We start from the raw sequence: 23323 nt of genomic DNA on the forward strand, positions 1-23323 counted from the left end.
GTCTGAAGTCAGGATTACCTCAGTTCCAGTACAAAAGAGGAGTAAGAACTTCCATGTCTAAAACGGAGACAGCCTTTTTTCTAAAATGGGAAAACAAATCTCGGCTTTCTATAAACTGTTACTTCGCGTCTGTTATATAATCAATTTTTATATGTAACTTTCCCCTCTAGTCTCATAGCCCACGCCCTAAATCTTAAGTCACCAGGCTTTCCTATACTCCATTCTAAACAACCGTATTAAAATCACACTGTGAAGAGATTACAGTCCTTTCAAACTCTTTGAAGACACAAAATTGTATGGTGCCATGGGCCCGTGGGCCCGGTTTTGATCCCTGGTCGGGGGACTAAGATCCCACAAGCTGTGCGGCGTGGCCAAGGAAGGAGGGGGGGAAGGAGACACAAAATTGTTAATACTCATTCATTATTTTATTTTTGCGGTACGCGGGCCTCTCCCTGTTGTGGCCTCTCCCGTTGCGGAGCACAGGCTCCGGACCCGCAGGCTCAGCGGCCATGGCTCACGGGCCCAGCCGCTCCGCGGCATGTGGGATCTTCCCGGACCAGGGCACGAACCCGTGTCCCCTGCATCGGCAGGAGGACTCTCAACCACTGCGCCACCAGGGAAGCCCAATACTCATTCATTCTTAACCAAGTACCAAAAAAAAAAAAAAACCGCAATAAAATTTCATATATTGTCACTTTATGGTGTTATCTTTTAATCAAATTTAGGATGGGATAATGATACCACTGTTCTCCTGGAGCAAAGCAGGAGAAAAACACGTACAGAAACGAGATCCTTAGAATGAAATTTTAAAAGTTTAAATATGTCACAAAAACTCTGAAAACTACCTCCAAAACTCCCATGAGTGGAATCTTTGTAAACTTCTTTGGAACCACAGGGAGTTCATAAATTTCTATTGTCAACGCATCTTTCCCTTTTCTGATCATAATCTTAAGAATCGGGTGAACAGTCTGTTCTATATGTTTTCTTCACTTAAAAAACGAAAAACTTCAAAATCCCACAGGCAAGCTAAGTGGATCTTTTTAATTCATGCTCCTGCATGTCCACATTTCCCTAACCTTAAAAAAAACAAAGGAAGAAAAAGAAACAAGGAGGTAGGAGAAAACAAAATTCTTTCAAATCAAGTCAAATAAGGAAGGCTCTGCTTTGTCGCTATGCAGGATCCAGATGAAGAGACACAAAGGTATAACAAATGCACTCGAGGAAGACCCTCTGAATAGGATCCCAGTCTTACACACAGGATTAGGACGCACACGTGCTTCCTTCTATCAGGAGAACACTTTACCAGGCTGCTTAATGGTTCTTTGAAACTTATCAGCCTCTATATTAGTTCGGAGGAGGGAACATGTGAATTGGAGCATCAGAGAAGGAACTCTTCTCAAGAGGGCCCACAGAAGAAGTCTTGCATGCTTGCTCCTGAGAAAGAAAAATCAGATTATCTGGGATAGCAATATGGGTGCTGCCAGTAATTCTAATCTGATAATGCATCCTGAATTCCTGCTTCTGAAAGCACTGGATGTTGTAATGTGAAGAGTCTGGTGGGCAGAAAGGGCTTGAAGCCACATTTTTGATTCTCTGCCTCAAAGTCTAACAATTGAAGAGGTTGCATGTTTTATGCCAGTTCCTCTGTGGGTGTAAAAGGCTTGTGGGGAAAGTTTGTACATCTGGGGGACCAACACAGTTTTGCAAAAATATTCCTGAGAAATCAGGCACTGCAAATTTTTCAAAAGAAATTGAAGCAACCCTCTCTACATAATTTCTACTCCTTTCACTTTCAGGACTGTTAGAGACAACACAGACTCACCACAGCAATGAGCTATAGAAACGGACCATATGAAGTCCAACTGAATTTGACTCAAAAAGAAAAAAAAAGTTGAAAGAATGGGGCTCTTTTAACCTCATTTCCTCTCAGCTTAAAATAGCAAGGATTCCCACAGGGCAGTTCTCTAATAGAATCTTGCTCCTCAAAATGTGACCCACGGACCAGCAGCAGCCGCAGCAGCGTCAACCGGGAGCTTCCTAGATAAGGAAGAATCTCAGGCCCCATCCAAGACTTACAGAGTTAAAATCCACATTATGACAAAAGCCACAGATGGGTCACAGCACACTGACGTCTGAGAAGCTAGTCTAGATAGAGCACTGTCCTCACGTAGCAGGACAGACTCATGCAAGACAGGGGTAGATGCTGTTGTAGCTTTCCAGTTGGGCATCTAAACCACTCTGGAACACTAACCAGAGAGTGCGCATTCCCACGCTGCGTGATGACTTCAATATAACACAACCACCAGCTACTATTTACTGAGAACATACTATCTGCCACAACTCTGCGTGCATTATCTCACTGCATCTTCACAATATCTCTGTAAGGGAGGCCCTACTTTAGCTTTTTCACACATAGAAGAAAATTGGGGATCAAAGTGGCTTAACATTTTGCTCATGGTCTGACGGCTAGTGAGTAAAGGAGCCGCAAGTGAAACATAAATTTGTAATACTCCAAGATCGGTCCTACATCACACTTTTTCACGGATAAAATCAAATCAAGACTGCCAAGATCACTGGAAAATTCCCGCTGGATATAACCTTGCACTCTACCTCTGCCCGTTACTAAGACTTCAAACAACAAATGATGGAGATGAGGTTTGGAACTCAGTGTACACACATTGTACGTGAGTTTCCAAAGGCTGTGGCTCTGGTCAAGCACTGCTGCTATGACAGACGTCATTAACAGAATGATTCTGGAAACCTCTTATGAACTGTGGTTACCTTCTACGATGTCTACAGTGAGCTCTAGACAAATACACAGAGAAAAGGGTACATCCCAAAGCTCAACTCTCGGAAAAGCTACAGGCAAATAGATTTGTTAGAGTTCTGACCCCCAGTTTTAGGGAACCCAGGGCGATCATCCCTAAAAGAGGAAAACGTATTATCTTAAAAGCTGTGTTCTTCCTCATTATGTTTCATATTCTCAAATAACCTCCCATCCTTCTAACTAACTTGCTCCAGTATCCCCTCCGCTACAAGCTCTGACCTCATCAAGCACTTGCTCATCACCTACCTACCCCAGTCCTGTCTTCCACTCCCTCCTATGCCCAACTCTGATTCCATGGTCCATGATTATAATCCCTCCCTCGCAAATATCCTCAATCATTTGTTCTCTCCATCACTGGCGTTTAGCAAAACTCCAATCCTGGTTAAGTACAATTATCTGCCCTCTCTGTGCCTGTTCCCAACCCACTAAATGTTGCTGGAGAAAAGCCACATGACCAAGCTGACTGGCTTCACTATATACTCATGATCAGAAGCCTCAACTGGGCACTTGGCAATGCCAAGCAATCCTAACAAAGCTGCCCCTGGAAGCTTCCTCACTCTCCAAAATGACGACTTCTTACCTTTCCCTGAAACCTGCCTCATTCTCTCCCCACCACCCAATCATCAGCTGTTGCTCTCTCCAAGTACTTCACTTTAAAAGAGAAGCATTCAGATAGTCTCTTCTGTGCACCAAATCCACAACCCTACCTAGAAACGCATGCACTTCCTCCTCCTCACATTCTGTTACAATGAAGGAAGCATCCCTTGCATCAAAGGCCCATTTCACTACTTGTGCTCACACCCCACCCCACCCCCGGTGCCTGTGTAAGGACCATGCTGCTCTGTTCATCACCCCCTCTCTCCTGCCTCATCACTCTCTCCCCTCTCCACTCATCACTGTCAGGCCAACAATAAACATATGTCCATCTTCAGAAAACCTCCCCTCTGCCCTCACACACTGATGGGGAAAGTGTATGTTGGTAGCACCACTTTGGGAGTCTGTTTGGCCACATCTATCAAATTCTGAAACGTGCATGGCCTGTGGCTCAGCAATTTACCTCCAAGGAACCTATCTTAGAAAATCCCCACAAGTGTAGAAGGAAGTTCACCGTAGCAATCTGTAAGAGCAAAAACTTAAAAACATAAATGTCCAATAATAGGCAAGTAACTAAATGAATCAAGGTTTAAAAAAAATCATCCTTGGACACCTCACCTCCCTCCAGCCACTCTCTCCATTTCCTTGCTCACCACTTCACAGTAATCTTCTCAAAAAAAGAATCTATACCCGTTTCCACTTCTTCACCTCTCATTTCTTCTTCAGTCTACTCAAAATAAAGTTTCCAAGCCCTCCACTCCATTAAACCAACTGGTCAATGTCAACTACATCCATGCTATTCAACCCAATGGACATTTTGCTGTCCTGAACTTATCTGACCTCTTAGGAGGATTCAACAGAGTTGGCAACCTTCTTAAAACACTGTCTCCTTCTACCTTCTGAGATACTACAATCCTGGTTTTTTCCTGTGCATCACTGATTACTTCTTCTCAGTGTCTTTTTTGGCTTTTCCATTAACAGACTGCTAAAAAAGGAAGTGTTCCCTGGGGCTCAATCCTGAGTCACCCTTCTCTCTCTGAGTTGTCTCAACCAATCCCACTGCTTCAAATACCATCAACATGCTAATAATTACCAAATTATATGCTTATCCTAAACCTCTTCTCATCCTGCAGTATGACTACTTAGCTGCCTCCCAAGTATGTCAAACATAACACTCCTCAAACTGAGCTCTTAATTCACCACCACCACCACCACCACCCTTGAAACTGGTATACCCTTGGTGTTCCCTACCTCAATAAGTGGTATTACCCGGCAATTACAAAAGTTAAAGACGCTCCCCTTACCCCTCACCCCTCACATCAAACCCATCACACGTCCTGTGTGTCTGACTTGTCTTGATCTCCACTCCACCACCTGAACCCAAGCTACCATCACCTCTTTCCTGAACATCGCAATAATTCTTCCCCTTCCACTGCTGCTCCCCCTCAGAACACTCATCACATAGTAGCCAGAGGAACTTTCTAATCAGATCATATCACTCCTTTGACTCTATAGCTTCACGTTACACTTAAATTCTTTTTCTATCTTAAGTCCTTATAATGGCCTTTAAGGTGCTATATGATCTATCTGCTAAGTGCCCACTTCTCCAACTTCATTTCATATCATTATATCGCCTTCGATCACTATGCTCTAAACACTCAGATCCTGTGTCAGTGCCTCATCTAGAGCAAGTCCATCCCTCTCCCCAGCACCCTTTCAGCCCCTTTATCCCCTGTTCTTGAAATCCCTCCTCATCCTTCCTTCATTCTCTGCAAGGCTGGCTCCTTATCTTTCAGATCTCAGCTTAAATAACACCTCCTCAACTAAAGCTCTCCAGACCACTCTCTCTAGTTGGAGGTCCTTCCCCACAAACCCTTATTCTCTAGAATACTGTGCTCTGTTTATTTTCTTCCTAACAGTTATTAAAATCTATAATTAGTTAACATATTCATTTGTTTTCTTATTTGTTATACATTTCTCCTTTAGAGAGTAATATTTTGCGTATATCACATACAACTGAGATCTTCTACTATGGGACAGTTTATCCTTTGACTTTTTGCTAGGGAAGGTCAAAGTTATTTGTAGGAGTTTCTGGCACTCAGGCAACTGTCTAACCAAGTCCTATAAATAAAGTTAGAGCGCAACTAATATCACCCTAGTTACCAAAATGACTCAAAGTTTTATCACAGCTACAAACCATAAACACATGCCAGCACCCATGGCTTTAGAATGTCACAGTTTGAAATAACCATTATATTAATGAAAAAACAATTCCAATTTAATCATTTACTTTAAGCTAATTTGAGTATTACATTCCAAACTGCCTTCTTTCCAATACTATACATGCATTTTGCTCAGTACAATAAAATTATAGCATCCCAATCCAAGCTTCACTATAATCAAGCTCGTTGTTAATTTTTTTTTTTTTTTTTTTTGCGGTAGGCGGGGCCTCTCACTGTTGTGGCCTCTCCCGTTGCGGAGCACAGGCTCCGGACACGCAGGCTCAGCGGCCATGGCTCACGGGCCCAAGCCGTTCTGCGGCATGTGGGATCTTCCCGGACCGGGGCACGAACCCGTGTCCCCTGCATCGGCAGGCGGACTCTCAACCACTGCGCCACCAGGGAAGCCCCTAGTTGTTAATTATTTATAGTCTACAACCATACGTCCAACGCACTAGCCACGAGTCATGTGTGGCTATTTGAATTTAATTTTAATGAGTTAATATTAAAATTTCTGTTCCTCAGTCACACCTGCCACATTTCAAGTGCTCAAGAGCCACAGGGGCCTAGTAGTTATTATATACTGGACAGAGCAGATACAAAACATCTCCATCGTCACAGAAAGATCTCCTAGACAGAGCTGTTCTACAGCATGGTAATAAGCAGGAAGCAAAAGGCCCTCTAAACACCCAGAATATCAGAATGTTCACGCATTTTCATCAGCAGGAAAGCTCCGCCAGGCCTTCTCTTGAATCGATTTATTTTTATTTTAGAAATATTTCTGTCCTGGTTATCTGGCTACTTACTCACCGAAATTTTAAAAAGCAAAAAAGGAAAGGGAACTAGAAAGCAGTAGGGAATAAGTACCAGAGGAAAGAGGAATATTATGTGAGAGGCAGCCGCATCAGATGCAAGAGAGACCAAGAGAAAAAAAATCTAAGAAGCAGATAAGTTATCAAAAAGCAGAAAGATATCAAAATGGGGTCATTCTGTAAGGCAAAACCAGGAAAAGCTCCTGAAATAATCACTCCTTTTTAGTCCTAAACAATAATTGATGTTGACAACTGTGTTAAACCAGTAAGAAAAGTATAACTGGTAAGAAGAAAATAAACTGTATAGTTAAATAACACATTTTAGAAGGACTTACTTCCAAAATAAATAAATCTTAAACATCTTGATGCTTAAAGAAGGGAAAATCCTCTCAGCTAGTTGGAATACTTGATCACTAAAAATAACTCATTCCTAAAATATTCTGCATAGTCAAATTCAATCCAAGAGTTCAGTTTAACCAATATGAACGAATGCTGCTTGCAGAGCAAGTACAGACAGGAGAATAAGACAAGGTTCTTCTGTTAATGAATTACAGTTCATCCAGACAATGGAGCACCATATAGCCCTGGGGGGTGGAGAGGGGAAGAGGAAGCTCTTCAAGTGATAAAAGGAAGGTTCAGAACAATGTATAGCACAGTGCCATTGAATTTTTTTTTTTTTTTTAATGAGGAATTATACACAAAAAGGAAAGCACCCATTGCTTCTAGGGTAAAGACACTGGGGGACTCAAGACAGGAATTGGGGAGCAACTGTTCACTACATGACCATTTGGTACCTTTTGAATAGTGAATCACGTAAATGTACTATTTATCCAATAAAAACCTATAAAACCTTAAATTAAAAAAAAAAGCAAGTTCCCTATACCCAAGAAACATATAACCTAATAGCTTAACCAGGCTTCAAAAATCCAAAGGAAAAATTACACTTTTTCCTTCACCAATGACTAGACACCTAAATATTTAACACATATTTTATTCTTACTAAAAAGCTCACTGTATGCTATTTGAAATCCCAATAAACTGATTTTGAAAAACTCCAAGTTGATCTTAAAAGGAAATTGCAATGATCCTTATTATCTTGTATTAACTGTTTAAAAAAGTGTTTGGGGGATTCCCCGGCAGTCCAATGGTTAGGACTCCAGGCTTTCACTGCCAAGGGTGCAGGTTCGATCCTTGGTAGGGGAATTAACATCCCGCAAGCTGCGAGGCGCTCCCCCGCCCCAAAAAAGAGGTGTTTGCATAAAGGTGTATACATCAAGAAAAAATCATTTTATTGGATAATACAGCAAAGATTGGTTGAAAAGCTCCCAAAGAAGCTACAAATGGTCTTCTGCACCATGTGGGAGGCAAGGTCAGGTCATTCTGATGGTCCCTGAGGTTGACAATGCTAGTGGTTTCCCAGTATCCTTTCTTCTTCCTTAGTAACAAAACCCCAGTTTTCATTCTAGAACATTAATATACACACCCTCCAAGAAAGGACTTTATCTCCCAACCTCCATTGCAGCTAGATGTGGCCATACGTTAAGTTCTGGCCAATGAGACATTAGTAGAAATGTTATGTGGGACTTCCTGGAAGTCTTCCTAAGTAGGGGAGGGGACCTCTTTTCCTCCTCCAAACCACTCTGTGCAAATGCGGAAATAATGGCTGGAGCTGTAGCAACCATCTGGGCCACATCCTACACACAGAGAAGCAAAGAGCAGTAAGGATCCTGGATCCTTGATAACCACTGAGCACTGCATCAGCCCTGGGCTGCCTACTTCCAGACTTCATTTCCATGAAAGACGAGGCCTTGTTTAAGCCACTCTGAGGCAAGGGGAGGGGAGGGGGGATGGATTCTGTTACATGTAGTGAATTTAATCCTAAGTGATACTTTCAAGAGTCAATTATTTTACTGTAACTTTACAAATCAAAATTCAATGTCACAGAAAGCTCTATACACACAAATAGTGTACAGCCCTCATGACTAAGACAGAGACTGTCAAAGAATCCTGAAATGTCTAGGCTGGAAGCCTAGGCCAAAAAGTCAGCTAGTCTATCCCCCGAATCTGCTATCCCTGACCATTCCACACCAACATGACAGAAATAAAGTTTCAACTTAACGATTCCTGAATTTTAGTAATGAAAAAAGTCATATATATAAACTCTCATTTTCATCATCTGTAAAATGGAAGTAATGACACAGGGATGTCTTCAGACCCCAATACAATAGAGTATGTTAGCTATTCTGTAAACAGAGCATGATACACTATCATTACCATTACAATTACCACTATAACAGCTGATTGGTAAGTGTGAGGCACAAAAGAAAAATTAGGTGAAACCAATTAGCCAGATTTTGGGTCTGGGGCTCAAGGAATTCCATGAACTTGTCAAACCTCTTTCACCAACTTTCTTATCTCGTTATCTACCAAAAAATACTACATCAGGAACTTCAGTTTCCTTCTGGGGAAAAGAAAGGAGTTGAGTGGCTATAAGGGGGGAAAAAGAACAGTAGTAAAGGGTTTAAAGCAATTAGTGAATATGATGTATCTGAAATATATAACCATGTTTTTAGCATTTCACGGGCTGTCAATAGGTGGTCCAACCATTTACAAATTGATGCTAGCAATATTTCTATTCAGTTTATTCATTCAAAAGAAAAATACTAAACACATGTATACAGTTTCTACTGAGTATGCAACAAAGCGTCATTTAAGAGTGAGATGCTGTCTTTGAGAAATAAGGATAATACGTGGGGTCCTCCAAGCAGGAAGATTTTTAACCTGTGCACTAAGGTATAGGCAGTATATTTAAAACAAAAATAGCTTAATCACTTTCATTTTGCACTTAAAAATGATTTAACTTCTCCAAAATTGGTTTTGAAGTCAAAAAAAGCAAATGATTTCACTTTTGAAGGCATTAACTCAACTATGAATCCATTTCTGGTGACTACTTTAACCCACAAACACATCGTACATGAGTCACACTGTGCTCTGTTGTTCAATTCATTAGATTCTGAAAAGCATTCCATGGTCAAATAACTTGGAGAAATATGCTTTAAGCAATTTTACTATTTGTTGAATTTCAGTTTTTCCTAGTCTTCTAACAGGATACTAAAATTAATAGATGCTTCTTACTAATTTCAAATATACTCATAGGAAGAAAATAAGCTATCCAGGGGTGTCAGAGATTAGCTGACAGGCAGATACATGCCAAGAATTTGCTGCACAATTTAAAGGGCTACAATCAGGATAACAAGAGTGTGAGAAACAAACTCAGACAGCTTGAAGGTTTTTGTTCCCCAGAAGGGATACCAAGGTATGGCCGATTTACACACCCTTCTGCTGTGAATGGCCATATCCAAGCAGATGTAATTAAGCAGTAAGATTTCTGAAGAATTAGAACTATTCTACCTCTCCTAGATGATACACTTATCACCTGTTTATGCCCATTTATGAGTCTGAATGTATAACTAGGGGTTGCGGGTCTTCTGAACCAGCAGAAGAAAAAGGAAATAACATTACCTTCTGAGAAGGCAATCTATCTAACCCACACTAGACTGGACCAGACCATTGTGTCCCAGATCTAACTGATGGCTTCAAAATCCAAGTTCTCCCAAAAGTTAGTATGTACCAAACTCTATAAACTTCTTTTCAGGCTATGACTACATTTTTAATAACATAAATGAGTTTAGTGGGACTTACTCTAATCGCTTCTGAAAGACAGTTTATTTTTAGTAAATATAATAGTCCCCCACATGGGAAGCTACAACCATGCCAAAAATGTCCTAAGAGGAGATAAAATCCTATTTATAGAGCTATCAGTTGCTCCTTGCTTAGGTTGTAACATAGTTTCCACTTTAAGCCCGATATGACCTCCCCTGACTTCTCTGGTCTCTAATGTTCTTTTCATCCTGAAGTTCCTCACATTTATCTGTATCTCCACAGGGTACTTAAATTGAGCTACTATGGAGTGGGGGGAAGGGAGAAGGAAAGAAACTCCTTTCCCTAAACCTTCTCCTGCCTGAGAGTTTTAGGTAAGTTTCAGGAATCTAAAAAAGAGAAAAGAGGAGTTCTTCATTGGGTGGGCTTTGAGGAAGGAACCTCATAAATAAATATTCAGCAATCATCAAAGATACTGCCACAGTGAGCCACGCACACGGCAAATGGGCCTACTGATGTCTTTGTCTGTGTATGACTTAGCTTGAAGTCTTCCATCTTTTAAAACCCCAACAAGAATAAATGTCAAGGGACTTCTAGTATAGAGAATACCATACTCAAAAGCTAAGGCAGGGGTGCGGTGGGGTGTTAACCAGGGAACCAAAAGATAAATACAAGAGATTAAAAAAATTTTTTCCTAAAAATGTGATTTCCTCAGGGATTAAACTGTTGTTGTTGTTTTACATTAGCTGCTCGCACCTTTACACTCCCCACTTAAAATGCTAACTGTGGAACCTTCCTTCCCCAGTCTCTGGCTACAACTCCATCAACAATTCTAGAGGGGTACTTACCCTATCCTTATTCAGTGAAACATTTTCCCTGTTTCCTGTCACTAGCAGTGGCAACACCCAAACCTCATCTCACCCCTGCCCTGCCCTGCTGAATACCTGGATGCAACTGTAAATGAACCTTGTCTTTACTGCTCTGGGAAAATCCTAACCCCTTTCAGCTCGGAACCCCAGTAGAATTTGCTGTCCCTAGCTCACTTATTTTTTTAATGTTCTTAAGCATATACTGCTTTTGTTATTAATTCTGTGTTTGTAGGTCTTGTTTCCTAAATGAGACTGCAAATTCCACTCCATTATGAGCTCCTAAAGGGCAATGGCCATGTCTTATTTATCTCAGAATAATCAGTGTCATGCCAAGCGATTGGTATATAATAGGCACACAAGTAAACATTGTTGAAATACTTGTTAAGTTGATCTGGATGGTGGAGATGATGTAGTGAGTTTACTTCTCTTATGTGAATCTCTCATTGCACACAATCAGGAAAGCCCAGTATCACTGTGGTAGAATGGAATCACAAGCAATTCATGAAAAGAGTGAGCGAGAAGCAAAAGGCCATTAAGTAACACCAACCCACCTCCCACTGGATTCTCAACATCATCCTCAGGTGCTCAAGGAGACGGTAAACACAGCATGTACCAAATGATGAAGCAGATGATAACAGGTCCCTACCCCAAGAAAATTTTATCTGCTTTCCTCCATCTACTTATATATAGCTCATCCTCTGAGGTCTACCTCTTCCTGCCCACCCCAAACCACAGTGAAACCCTTAACTCTCTGGAATCTGATGACAAGCAGCCACTAATTTAGCATTTTCACTTATAACAAGAAGGGATGGATTTAAATTTCAGCAAAAATAATTCAAACTAAACTCTAGTAAAAGTTACCTGATAATAAAAGTTGGCAAAGACCAGAAAATACTTCCCTTAAATTTTTTTCCAACTGTGAAATTTACCATATAAAATGGTATTTCCCTTTTTAAAAGAAGGCATATGGATTTTCTGGGGCGATCAGAGCTGAGGCATGGGTGTGGATGATTGAAGTGAACTCTCAAGACCATTTTCCAGAAGCAGCATGGTACTGAACAAAGAACTCAGGTTTGGAAGTGAAAACAGACCTGTAACCGCAGTGCCAAAACACTCACTAGCTGTGACCTTGAGCAAGTACTTTAGCCTCTCTTAACTGTTTCTTCATCTATAAAAGCAAGTTTATCATGAAAGTTAGAAATAATGTACATAAAACACACAGGTCAGTGCCTGGCTTAATAATTTACAATTGTTAATAGATTTGCTTATTGTCATTTTTCTTAGCTCACAACAAAAAGACTCCTTCACAAATCTGACATTTTAGGGCTACTACTATAATTTATTGTAAATTGGTAGCAATACAATATCGATAGGAAGGCACCTAAAGAAAGCTATTTCCTCTATGAATTCAAAAGTAAAATTGCAGAAGAGAAACACAAAGTGTTCCACGGGGCAAGACGCCCCTAAACCAGATAGCTAGGATAATTTATAAGATACTATAGTGAATAACCAAGCTCTCAGAAAGAGGGAGCTTCTGACAGGGGGTATAGATATCACAGCAATTCCAAGTAGGGGTAAACCCAATATTGTGGTCTCTAGCTCATAGAAAAGCTTTGAATAAAAGAGATTTTTAAAAATCTCCTCAAAATTCCACCCCTCCCTTAAACTAGAGATACTCACCTGACAATCACAAACACAAGGCAAAGAGAAAAGGAAATACCTGCACCCGTATGAGGAAAGGGGGATGCTGGCTCTAAAGGATGAGAACTTTCCTATGATGCAAAGAGAAAACTGATGGCTGCACCATCTTCTTTTGCTGCTTTCAGGAGATGGCAGGAATGTCTAAGTCATTCACCTGCTCTAGTAACAGGGCTGCGAAAAGTGAGACAGTAGTCCTTCTGTAGGGCAGAGCTAGAAGCTAATTAAGGAGTTAAAACTTTCAGAGTATTAGAATGAAAATGCTGGAAGGACTTTTAGGGCCTTTCTAGCCAAGCCAGTAGAATGGAAGAAAGTCTGGGCATTAGAGCCAGATGGGCCTTCCTAGCTATTTGACCTTAGGCAAGTTGGACAGCCTTTCTAGCCTTCACTCTTCTCATCTATAAAATTGGGTGAACAGCATTAGCATTTGCCCTGCAGAGGGCAAACTGTAAAAAGCAAACTGCTTCAGAATAGGTACGCAACACAGGGTTAAATGCTTTCCCCCAGACCTCAGGCTAGCTGTACGTAAAGACCGGTGGCTGATACAGACAGCTATGTCATAAATGTTCGTTCTGTCCCTCTCCTTTCCTTCTAACTTAGCAGAAAAGGGATCAATTCCAAGTAGGGAAAGTAACTTTCCCAAGGTCATGCTGCTGGTTACTGGCAGAATTAGGGCTTAAAAAACCAGCTTCTTCAAGCTCAGTGCATTGCACCTTGCCTCATCAGGAGCCTTCCCTTGGGGACGGGGCAAGCTAACTTAACATTAGATGGGCTCAGAGTCAAGGCGAACAGAACAAGCTAACTGCAATGTCAGGAGCTCACTGCGATTCAGACACCCAGGAGTTAAACACTCCGCTGGCTAAGGCTCCAGAGAGCTGCGGTTGGGCACACTCCTTCTGGGAGGAGGCCAGAGAGGCACTGAAATCCATTCCCTGGCGTGATTGGTCGGTTCCCAGAGGGGTGGGGAAGAGGAAAAGGGAGAAGAATGTCACCCGATCCCCAAGGGTAAACAACAGCAGGAGCATCTGCTCAGGTTTTCAACTAAAACTGTTAAGGATTTCTGAACAGTTGACCACCACACTCGGAAGACTGGGACCCCTGACCTTCAAGAACAAGAGGGTTCTTGTTCTTTAATGACCAGATTCTTAGTGATACAATCTGGATGAACAAATGCAGAAAGATGGTGTATGATTTCCACAGTGCCGAATGCTCATGCTCTAGGTGCCCTTAATCACCCAGCTACCCTCCCTCCTGCGCCTGCCCTTACAGAGAACACAGCCTGCTCCTTGCTACTTAAACTCTGACCATCAAATTCCCTCCTCCGAATTCCTCTCCTTCCTCTTTAAGAGGAGCCCCCTCCTTTGTAAAAAGGATATCTTATTGCAAGAGGCAACCCCTCTGTAGTTGTGTTAGCACACGTGTGCAGAGCAGAGAGAAGGGAGGGTCTGGGGAGAGAGAAACCTAATACCTTGCCGAATCCACTGGGAAGTCGGCCTGAGTTATTAAGCCAGGACGGGGCCACTTAACTGAATTGGTTGAGGCAATGCCCTTCAGTCCTGGCTGCATTCTTCCCCCAAGGGAGAATGCAGGAAGGGCTGTCTCCTCAAAATCTTATTATCCCTGACAACTCTTTACTCCTCAGAAGTTTCTCTCTCCCATTTCAAGGATATAAACAAAACGTTTAAGTTCTGAGCAGAGAATGAGAGGCAGCCCCTCAACCCCAATATGCTACGGGACTCCACAGGACTGATCACTAAGAGCTGCCAAAACCTGCATTCCCTTTGTGCTTAGGTACAACCACAGCTAAATCCTCAATTCCCAGGAACTGACGGTGGGCGGGGCGGGGGGGAGATGGTCATCACAGGACTAAGGTAAAACTGAAGAGAAAGCCTCCTACTGAATGACTAAAACAGGAGGACCTTTAAGAAACCAAGTCAGTCCAGGGACCAACTGGAGCCCACCTTAGTGTGGCCCCGGTTAGGGGAACGAGGTGGAACCAGGGCTAGGTCCACCCCAAACAATCTGGAGCTGCTGGGCAGCCCCATCTCTCAGGAACTGCGCAGGCTAGGAATGACCTGAAACCATTGTGGACTCAAAGAGCAAGGATTCCTCAACATTGGGCCAAAGCAAACCAGCTTCAGGAAGTGGCAGAGGCTCCTTAAGTCTCCCCTTTGTTCCTGCTCTGTAATCCCAAAGCCAAGTCTAATCTAAACTGTGCTAAGAATGCCCTTTGCTACACAGACGCCTCATTTATAAAACCCAGGGAGCACAAGTGACTCAGCTCTCTTTCGCAGGAATGTTCAGCAAATTAACTACTCAGGGAGGCTTTACGTGGTTATTAAAAACATAGGCTTCAGTGTCAGACAGGCCTAGGTTTCAATATCTGTTCCACCACTTTCTAGCTCTGTCACCTAGACCTCTCCAAAGCTCAGTTTCTGCATCTGTCAAATATGGCTTCTGCCATCTTCTTACAGGGAGAGTTGTTGAGAACAGCGAGGAATTGAGGGTGTGTGCGTACGTGAGTAATGAGCACAGTAAGCATTCAATAAATAGTAGCTGTCGCTATAACTTATTACTGAGGACTAGGAAACAACTTCTATAGAGAAATAACGCTGCCAGCTGTCAGCTGTATTAGCATTCCTGCACCTCACCCATCCGTCAGAGGGCGGTCAACAGCGTGAGGATGCCAGAGATTATTTTCTATCTGCTGAGCAGTGTGCCAGATGAAGGGGAGAGAGTGAAGGACACAACCTCTCCTGTGGAGCAGCTCACGGTGCTGAGGGAGGACGTGACGGAGAGGAAGTGACGGGGAAGAAGGGAAAGTTCTGAAGGGGGTCTCAGCATGGACCGTCTACTCAGCTTCTGCATTCAACCGTGAAGGGGCTGCTTTCACTTCTGGTCCCAGCAGTTGGGGTCCCGCTGACTGGCTCTATCAGGGTCCCGGGCAGGGGGTGCTGGGAAGCGAGGTCCCTTCCACACCAAGAGGGAGATGAGGGGGGAGTGGGAAGGACAGCGGAGAAGGGTTTTGGTCTTCTCTCTTCATGTGATACCAGGCAAAAGTCATTCCAGAAAAGGAGCTGGCAGTCACAAGCCAACAATTCAGGCAGGCACTACAAGATGACTGGTTGCTGGGTTAGTGCAGCAGCAGAGACAGTTTTTAGCAGAGACATAGGGCTCTCAGGAATTACAACCGCGTAATCAAAAACACGTATACTCACTGGACAGCGTGTACAGTGGAAGGCCGGAAGGGCTGGGCTCCTTGGATCAGTGGCCCCCAAACTCATTAACCAGTGCTCTTGCTCTCTCTTACAGATTTTCACCATCACAGTCCCCACCTGCGAAACTCTCGCACATACCTTAAAGCCTGCACGACTGGTGCACTGGAGCAGGACTGGGCCCCGCCCTAGTCAGGAGAGCACACGGCCCTGGGGAAAAGCACTGAGCTGAGAGTGAAGGCTCATATCACAGACGCAGCTCTGCACTGGCAAGAGCTCTGAGAATATAAGCCTTGGGAAAGTCATCTCACCTCTCTGGGACTCAGTTTCTCCATCTGCAGCACCAGGACAATGTGATGAAATCCCGTTCTGACATTCAAAGGACCTAAGGGCCAAGCTGGTGATCCCTACCCTGGGTTCTTATTTCTGCATTAGGGCAGACATGCCACAGAAGAGCCAGGGTATTAAGACAAGTGATTACAAGTCACTCTCTAAACTATCCTGAAAGTTCAGACAGTAAAAAGTCAGCCACAACTTTTCTGAAATCCAAAATAAAAAGTTTTGGAACTTACAGTCCTGGCCCAGACCATTCATTTTACGACGGTCAGGACTCTGTTTCTTGGATGGTAAACCAGGAAAGAAAACAACGGGACAACAGTAGTTACCTGGCACCTGGGAAGGGCACACGGCTTGCTTGCTAAAAGGGCCCTCCAAACACTAGACTGAGAAGGACGTACAGGGGGCCTTAGGGTAAGCATTCATTCCAAAAACTATGGGAATGACAGCTGCTATTTCTGGCCAATGGATCAGGACCTGAAAGATGGGTGTAATCTCCACCGAACAAATCGTACAGTCAGAAATAATCTTGCATCTGCCAGCACTCAACAAACCGGCAGCTCTTTAGAGAGGACTCTCTGGGGACCCAGAGCTGCAGTAACCAAGGGAAATGTATCCAGATTAGATCAGCAAAGGCCTCTCCGTTTCCACACGAGATATTGTAGGGGGCAATGACACCGGCCAACACACAAGATTTACACAATGAGCTCCCTGAATGCTGCACATGTCCGGGTCAGAAGAGCTGCCGCTGGGCTACAAATGGCTCCTGAAGCAGCAGATGCCAAGTGTCCTGTTTACCTTTGCCTTTGGTTACAATTCCTCAAGAGGGCCTGAGAGGTCTGCTTTTCATGGTATTGCCTTTTCCATCCATTTTAAATTAAGAAGAAGAATTCTTCCTTGTCTCATTCCCTTTACCTTTCTCTTCCCAACATAAAAACATAAATAAGAAGTGGTGTGTCCACACGATGGAATATTATTTAGTAACAAAAAAGAATGAAGTACTGATGTATGCTACAACATGGAGAAACCTTGGAAGCATCATGCTAAGTGAAAGGAGCTGGAAACAAAGGACTTTATTATATTGAGTCAATTTATAGAAAATATCCTAGACAGGAAAATCTGTAGAGACAGGAAGCAGACTAGTGGTTGCCTAGAGTCTGGGGGTCAAGGGAGACAGGGGGACCAGGCAATGATGACTAAGAGGTACACGGTTTCTTTTTGGAGTGAGGAAGACTCTGTGAATACACTAAAAAGGGCTCTGAATTGTGTACTTTAAATGAGTGAATGGTAGAGTATCTAATTATATCTCATTAAAGCTGTTAAAAGATGCCGCAAAGGAATTATGACCTCCTGTAGGAAGGGACATTTAATGAGGGAGCTCTGACTCTCCTGACCACTGCTGCTCCTTCCTCCCAACAGCTCATTTCGCTAGTCCCGTCCCTGCTCAGCTGCAGTATCCGGCGCAGGGTTACACCTTCCCTGAGATAACTGGGCAGGTGGTAGCTTTGCTGGATCTTCAAGTCTACTCCTGCTCTGTTATGACTTTAGTGTCCTTCCTTCCACATCTAGTTTCCCTCTGTCCCTGAAGAGATAGTGAAACTACCCCCCAGCCCCCAGCACGGGTTGATGACTTGCCATGCCATGAAAAAAGAATGAAGATAAATGATACTATAAAAGCACAGGTTTGGGCGTTAGATCAAATCTGAGTTCCAACTGAAGCATCTGAAAAAGTTACTTTAAGTCTCAATCTCAGGTTCCACTTCTGTAAAATGGGGAAAACACCACCTAATGCATCGAATGCACATTGTTATTATAAAAATTAAATGGTAAAGTCTATATAAATGATTAATATGGTGCCTGGCACACAGAAGGCACTCAATAAATAATAACCGTTATTTATAAAAGCCTTATGCCCAGTTTTTTCAAGCTGTCATCCAGCAGATCAGCTTCTATGTCAAAAAAGGCAGTAACAAAAGCAGGCCACTGGCACCATCAAATGGTTCACAAACATTTTTCTGACTATTTGTTTTAACTCATCTCACTCACAGATCCCTAGTCCATTCCTAATACTTCTGTGTTTTTTACTTCAATTTGTTTTCCTATTTCTGGGCTCAGTTTAACCTAAGCATTAGGCTTATTATTGCCTCTCCAGTTCCATTTTCCCTCCTCAACCTTAATCTGTATTTATCACCTTAATTATAATACTTTAAGCCACTCAGTGTAAATAAACTGTTTACCCAGAGTAGCACAGCACTCAGTATCCTACTCCTCCTAAAAGCCTATCACAGGGCTTCCCTGGTGGCACAGTGGTTGAGAGTCCGCCTGCCGATGCAGGGGACGCGGGTTTGTTCCCCGGTCCGGGAGGGTCCCACGTGCCGCTGAGCGGCTGGGCCCTGTGAGCCATGGCCGCTGAGCCTGCGCGTCCGGAGCCTGTGCTCTGCAACGGGAGAGGCCACAGCAGTGAGAGGCCCGCGTACCGCGAATAAATAAATAAATAAATAAATAAATAAAAAGCCTATCACAGAATCAAAACAACTTAAGACAGAGTTTAGAAAGAATTATGATGGAACCATAAAACGGAATACTAGGCAGCCATGTAAAACAACACTACAGAAATATTTAATGACATGAAAAGATATTTACAATGGAGTAGGAAGGAGCTGCAAGCATACTACAAAAGTCTGTACCATATGATGAGATTTTGTAAGGCATTTTATAATGTGTGTATATGCAAAAAGAGCTGCATAGAAACAAAATTAGAACAATAAACAAAAAGTTAAGATAAAGTTAATATATTAAGGCAATTTTTATTCTTTTGGCCTGCTGTATTTTCTATATTTTCTTTGATAAATGTATATTAATTCTGAGAAAAAGATGACTTAAAAATATGAATTTAAACAATACAGAACCTCTTCGCATTTTTTTAGCAGCCACTGTAGCATAGATCTGGAGTCAGAAAGACCAGGACTCAAATCCCTCCTCTACCACTTGTTAGAAGTCTGACTTTGCAGTCACTGAACCTTTTAGGCTTGGTGGTGTCATCTGGAAAATGAAGATGAACATCCTAGCAAAGTGCCTGGCACCTGATCTTCAGTACACCTCTCTGGCAGTGGTCCTCAGCTTGAATGTGCATCAGAATCACCTGGAGAGCATGCTGAGACAGGTGGCTGGGCCCCAGTCCCAGAGTTTCTGATTCAGTAGGTCTGGGAGGAAGGGGATACCATGAATTTGCATAAGTTCCCAGGTGATGCTGATGCTGCTGGTCCGAGAACCACACTTCGAGGACCACTGCAATAGGCAATAAGTACAAACTCTTCTTACAGTACGTTACACAGATATTAAGTGCTCTTTCAGAGCAATATTTCCGGAATACGAGCTCACTGGATACTGAATTATATAAGAGCCTAACACTGCACATTCACCCAAAAGCCCAGACTTTATAACCTGGGATCATTCACTCCAAGACAGCGAGGGAACGGGGTTTCCACTGTAGAGGGAAGCAAATAACAATTATTAGGACTGCATTTAGAATATCTGACTTCAGCATGGGAGAAAATGTCTTCGAATGTGGACATGGATCAAGCAATGTGCAGGACGGAGACCAGTGTGAATCCACTGCTCGCTGCCCTGTGCCTGTCTGGGAAGAAGGGCAGTGTACAGTGTGTCACAGAGCACCTGCTTTGCTCTGGGTGCCCCCTGTTGACAAAAACCGACATAGCCTAAGCCCATATGTAGTCAGGATAGGTCTTTTCTTCTTCCAATTTTCCTAGTCCCCTTCTCTTTGTATCTGCAGCTCATCTCCAAACAGGTTAACTGTTGCAGCATGGCATTCATTGTAATGGTATGTGGCATTTAAAGCACAATTGCTAGAGACGGCTAGCACGAGCAGTGGGAATAAACTGTGGTTGTAAATAGTCTCTAATACACTGTGAAACCCTGTTGGTATTTCTGAAAATACACTAACTGATGAAGTACTTAAGAGTTTCTATAGATGAAAATTGTTCAACAGCACCATCACAGACAACTAAAAGTAGAATGAGAGAATTTTAGAGCTGGCAAAGGTCTCTAATACTATCATCGCCAGCTTCCTCACTTCCATGAGGAAACTGAAGGGCCCAAAAGGTAAAGTAACATATATAAAGACACAAAATTAGTGACAAAGCCAAGTTTCCTGACTCCCTCATGACTCCTGATCTTTCCACTATACTATTTCATCTTTATTTAGAAACTTTATTCATTTAGTCATCACCAAGACAAGTATAACTGCATTTTAACCACTTCATAGAGGGTAAAGAAACTAATGAACATGTAATGATTCCTGAAAGGTACGGGATGAAAACATTCTACCTTTTCTTATTGTGAAAATTAAGCCTTTCCTAATATGAATACTTCTTTTTTTTTTTTTTTTTTTGACTGCGCCATGCGGCTTGTAGGATCGTAGCTCCTAGACTAGGGACTGAACCCGCACCCTTGGCAGTGAAAAGCACAGAGTCCTAACCACTGAACCGCCAGGGAATCCCTATCAATACTTCTTTAATAGCAATCACTTTAAGTTAAATTCACAGGATCAAAAACTGCATTGAAGGCTTCCCTGGTGGCGCAGTGGTTAAGAATCTGCCTGCCAATGCAGGGAACACGGGTTCGAGCCCTGGTCCCGGAAGATCCCACAGGCCGCAGAGCAACTAAGCTCGTGGGCTACAACTACTGAGCCTGTGCTCTATAGCCCGCGAGCCACAACTACTGAGCCTGTGCCGCAACTACTGAAGCCCATGCTCCTAAAGCCTGTGCTCTGCAACAAGAGAAGCCCGCGCACCACAACAAAGAGTAGCCCCCGCTCGCCGCAACTAGAGAAAGCCCACACGCAGCAACAAAGACCCCACACAGCCAAAAATAAACAAATAAATTTATTTTTTAAAAAAAAACCCTGCATTGATTACCAACAAGCAACGTCTAAACTGGGCGTGAGCAAACTTTGGCCCACCGGCCAAATCCAGCCTGTCACTTGTTTACGTACAACCCACGTACAGACCAAGAGCTCAGACAAGTTTTTACATTTTTAGTGGTTGAAGAAATCAAGAGCATATTTTGTGATATATGAAAATTATATGAAATTCAAAATTCAGTGCCCACAAATAAAGTTTTATTAGAACACAACCATGCTCAGTCGTTTCCATATTGTCTACGGTTGCATCTGTGCTGCAGCAACAGAACTGAGTAGCTGCAGCAGAGACTAGATGGCCCCAAAGCTTGGAATATTTACTCTCTGATCCTTTACAGAAAATGTTTGCCCATCCCTGTTCTAAACTATTGATAAATGTGATGTCTGAGCCTTCGGTCAAGTACAAAGTTCTGGGTAATAAGTCCTATGGAGGCCCAGCCTCAGCAGCGAGCTCCCTCCCACCACCCCAGGTTTAGCAGGAGGACCACACAGGGCAAGTGGCCAAACCTATGCTGCCTGTCAACTTGATCTCTCCTCTACAGAAGCCAAGGGCACTGTGCTAGGCTTGGTCTGTTTTTTAGTTAATATTTATCAGCAATCCTGTGAAAAGCATACCCATTTTACAAATGAAGAACCAAACCTAAGAGCCCAAACTACAGATTGAATCCAGATCTGTCTGGCACCAGAGTTCTTTGCTCATTCCCCAGTGGTTTTCAAATTGTGCTCCGGTCAGCTGAGAGGCCTCATGGGCACAGGAAACCCAGAGGGTGGGGCCCCAGGCCTTCCACATCTTTTCTACTAGGACCACTCCACTTACATTTTTATATATTGTGTCCATGTAGTTTGTCTGAAGAAGAGAATTTGCTGCTAAAAAATTTAGTCTGTAGATCAGTGTTCCTCTTCAAAACAAAAGCTAACAACAACAACAACAAAAGCTAATTTTGGCGCCACTTATTATTACCACCTTTGGCAAATCTGTCACAAAACTGGAAATCTTAATTTCCTCAGCTGCCAGTGGCGATGAAAACCCTGCCCCCCTGCATGCAGACCGCCATTCACCAAGACCAAACAAGAATAGATATGAAGCGATGTGTAAACTAGAGGACTACAGAAACATAATACAGAATTATCATCCCCTCACTAAAGGGCAGGGAGGGGAGCAAGTAGGGAATTAACATTTGCTGCCGACCAAAGAAAAATCAAACGTGCAAGTAAAATGTAAAAAAAAACACATTCAAATAAAAGTAAATAAGTAAAAGACATGATGCAGAGTGGAAATATCATAAACTTTGAAATCTAACACATTTAAAAATTCCCTAATTAACAGCTACATAGCCATGGGCGATGGCTTAAATCTCTTTGAGCCTGGGTTTCCTCACCTGCAAATGGGATGAAACAAAATAATACTGAATACTTGCTCAATGCTTTATACAGGGCCTGGCACCTAATGAGTCAGTATTCAATACATGTTAGCTCTCTTTTTATGGGGACCTCCCATTTGTTACTGTGAAATTAAGACCCACCTGCCAGAATTAACAAATGGGTTCCCTGTAACATAACAAAATAATAGAATTAAGGAGCTAGAAGCATCTTTACCTTAGATGATTCTATGAGCCACATGACAGCACAAAGCTGTGCGAGCACAGGCTGAAGGCACTCTAAAGGAACAATGAAAGATACTAATAACAGGAGATACACAGGCAGTCCCCTGTTGAAATGCTCTACTAATTCAATAAGGGTATTTATTGAGTGTTTTAAGAGCCTTCTATGGCTCCATAAAATGACAGATTTACATTTAATATCCACTTGACCAAACCCATTAAACTTGTAAGAGGCACTCTCCTGCTGAGGATCAGATATCTAGCTTCTTAAGTATTAATTTTTCATATTGCTTTGGCAAGGCAAAGGCAAAAAACCTAGTTAAATTCTGAACAAAGTTTTTTTTCCTTTGTCCACAGGAAAAAAAATCACAATACAGTAGTCTCTCTATTTCAATAAGGCTGAAGATGAGTTTATTTTAATTTGTCCCTTTACCAAATTCTTACTGGGCATTTATTTTGTAAAAGGATTCAAGAATATCAAGAGGTAGGACAGTGTCCTTGTTCTCACAGGACTGTGTGGGTCATCCAACCTGTTCACCATAACATAACAGGC

General features: G+C 42.6%; 1 protein-coding gene across 23 annotated transcripts in view; it reads right to left on the reverse strand.

Moving 5' to 3' along the window:
* RBFOX2 (RNA binding fox-1 homolog 2) overlaps positions 1-23323 on the reverse strand; it is a 261970-nt gene that overhangs the window by 149052 nt on the left and 89595 nt on the right. Inside the window, exon 1 of one of the 23 annotated variants that reach the window (XM_067697910.1) lies at positions 15898-16029. The exons of the other annotated variants lie outside the window; for them this stretch is intronic. Within the exon in view, the coding sequence (XP_067554011.1) occupies positions 15898-16002 (105 nt within the window). The 5' untranslated portion in view covers positions 16003-16029. Of the gene's footprint in view, positions 1-15897; positions 16030-23323 lie in introns of those variants that run through there. 23 annotated transcript variants of the gene reach the window in all.

This window comes from Pseudorca crassidens, chromosome 11, assembly GCF_039906515.1.
Source record: "Pseudorca crassidens isolate mPseCra1 chromosome 11, mPseCra1.hap1, whole genome shotgun sequence".
Taxonomy (NCBI): Eukaryota; Metazoa; Chordata; class Mammalia; order Artiodactyla; family Delphinidae; genus Pseudorca; species Pseudorca crassidens.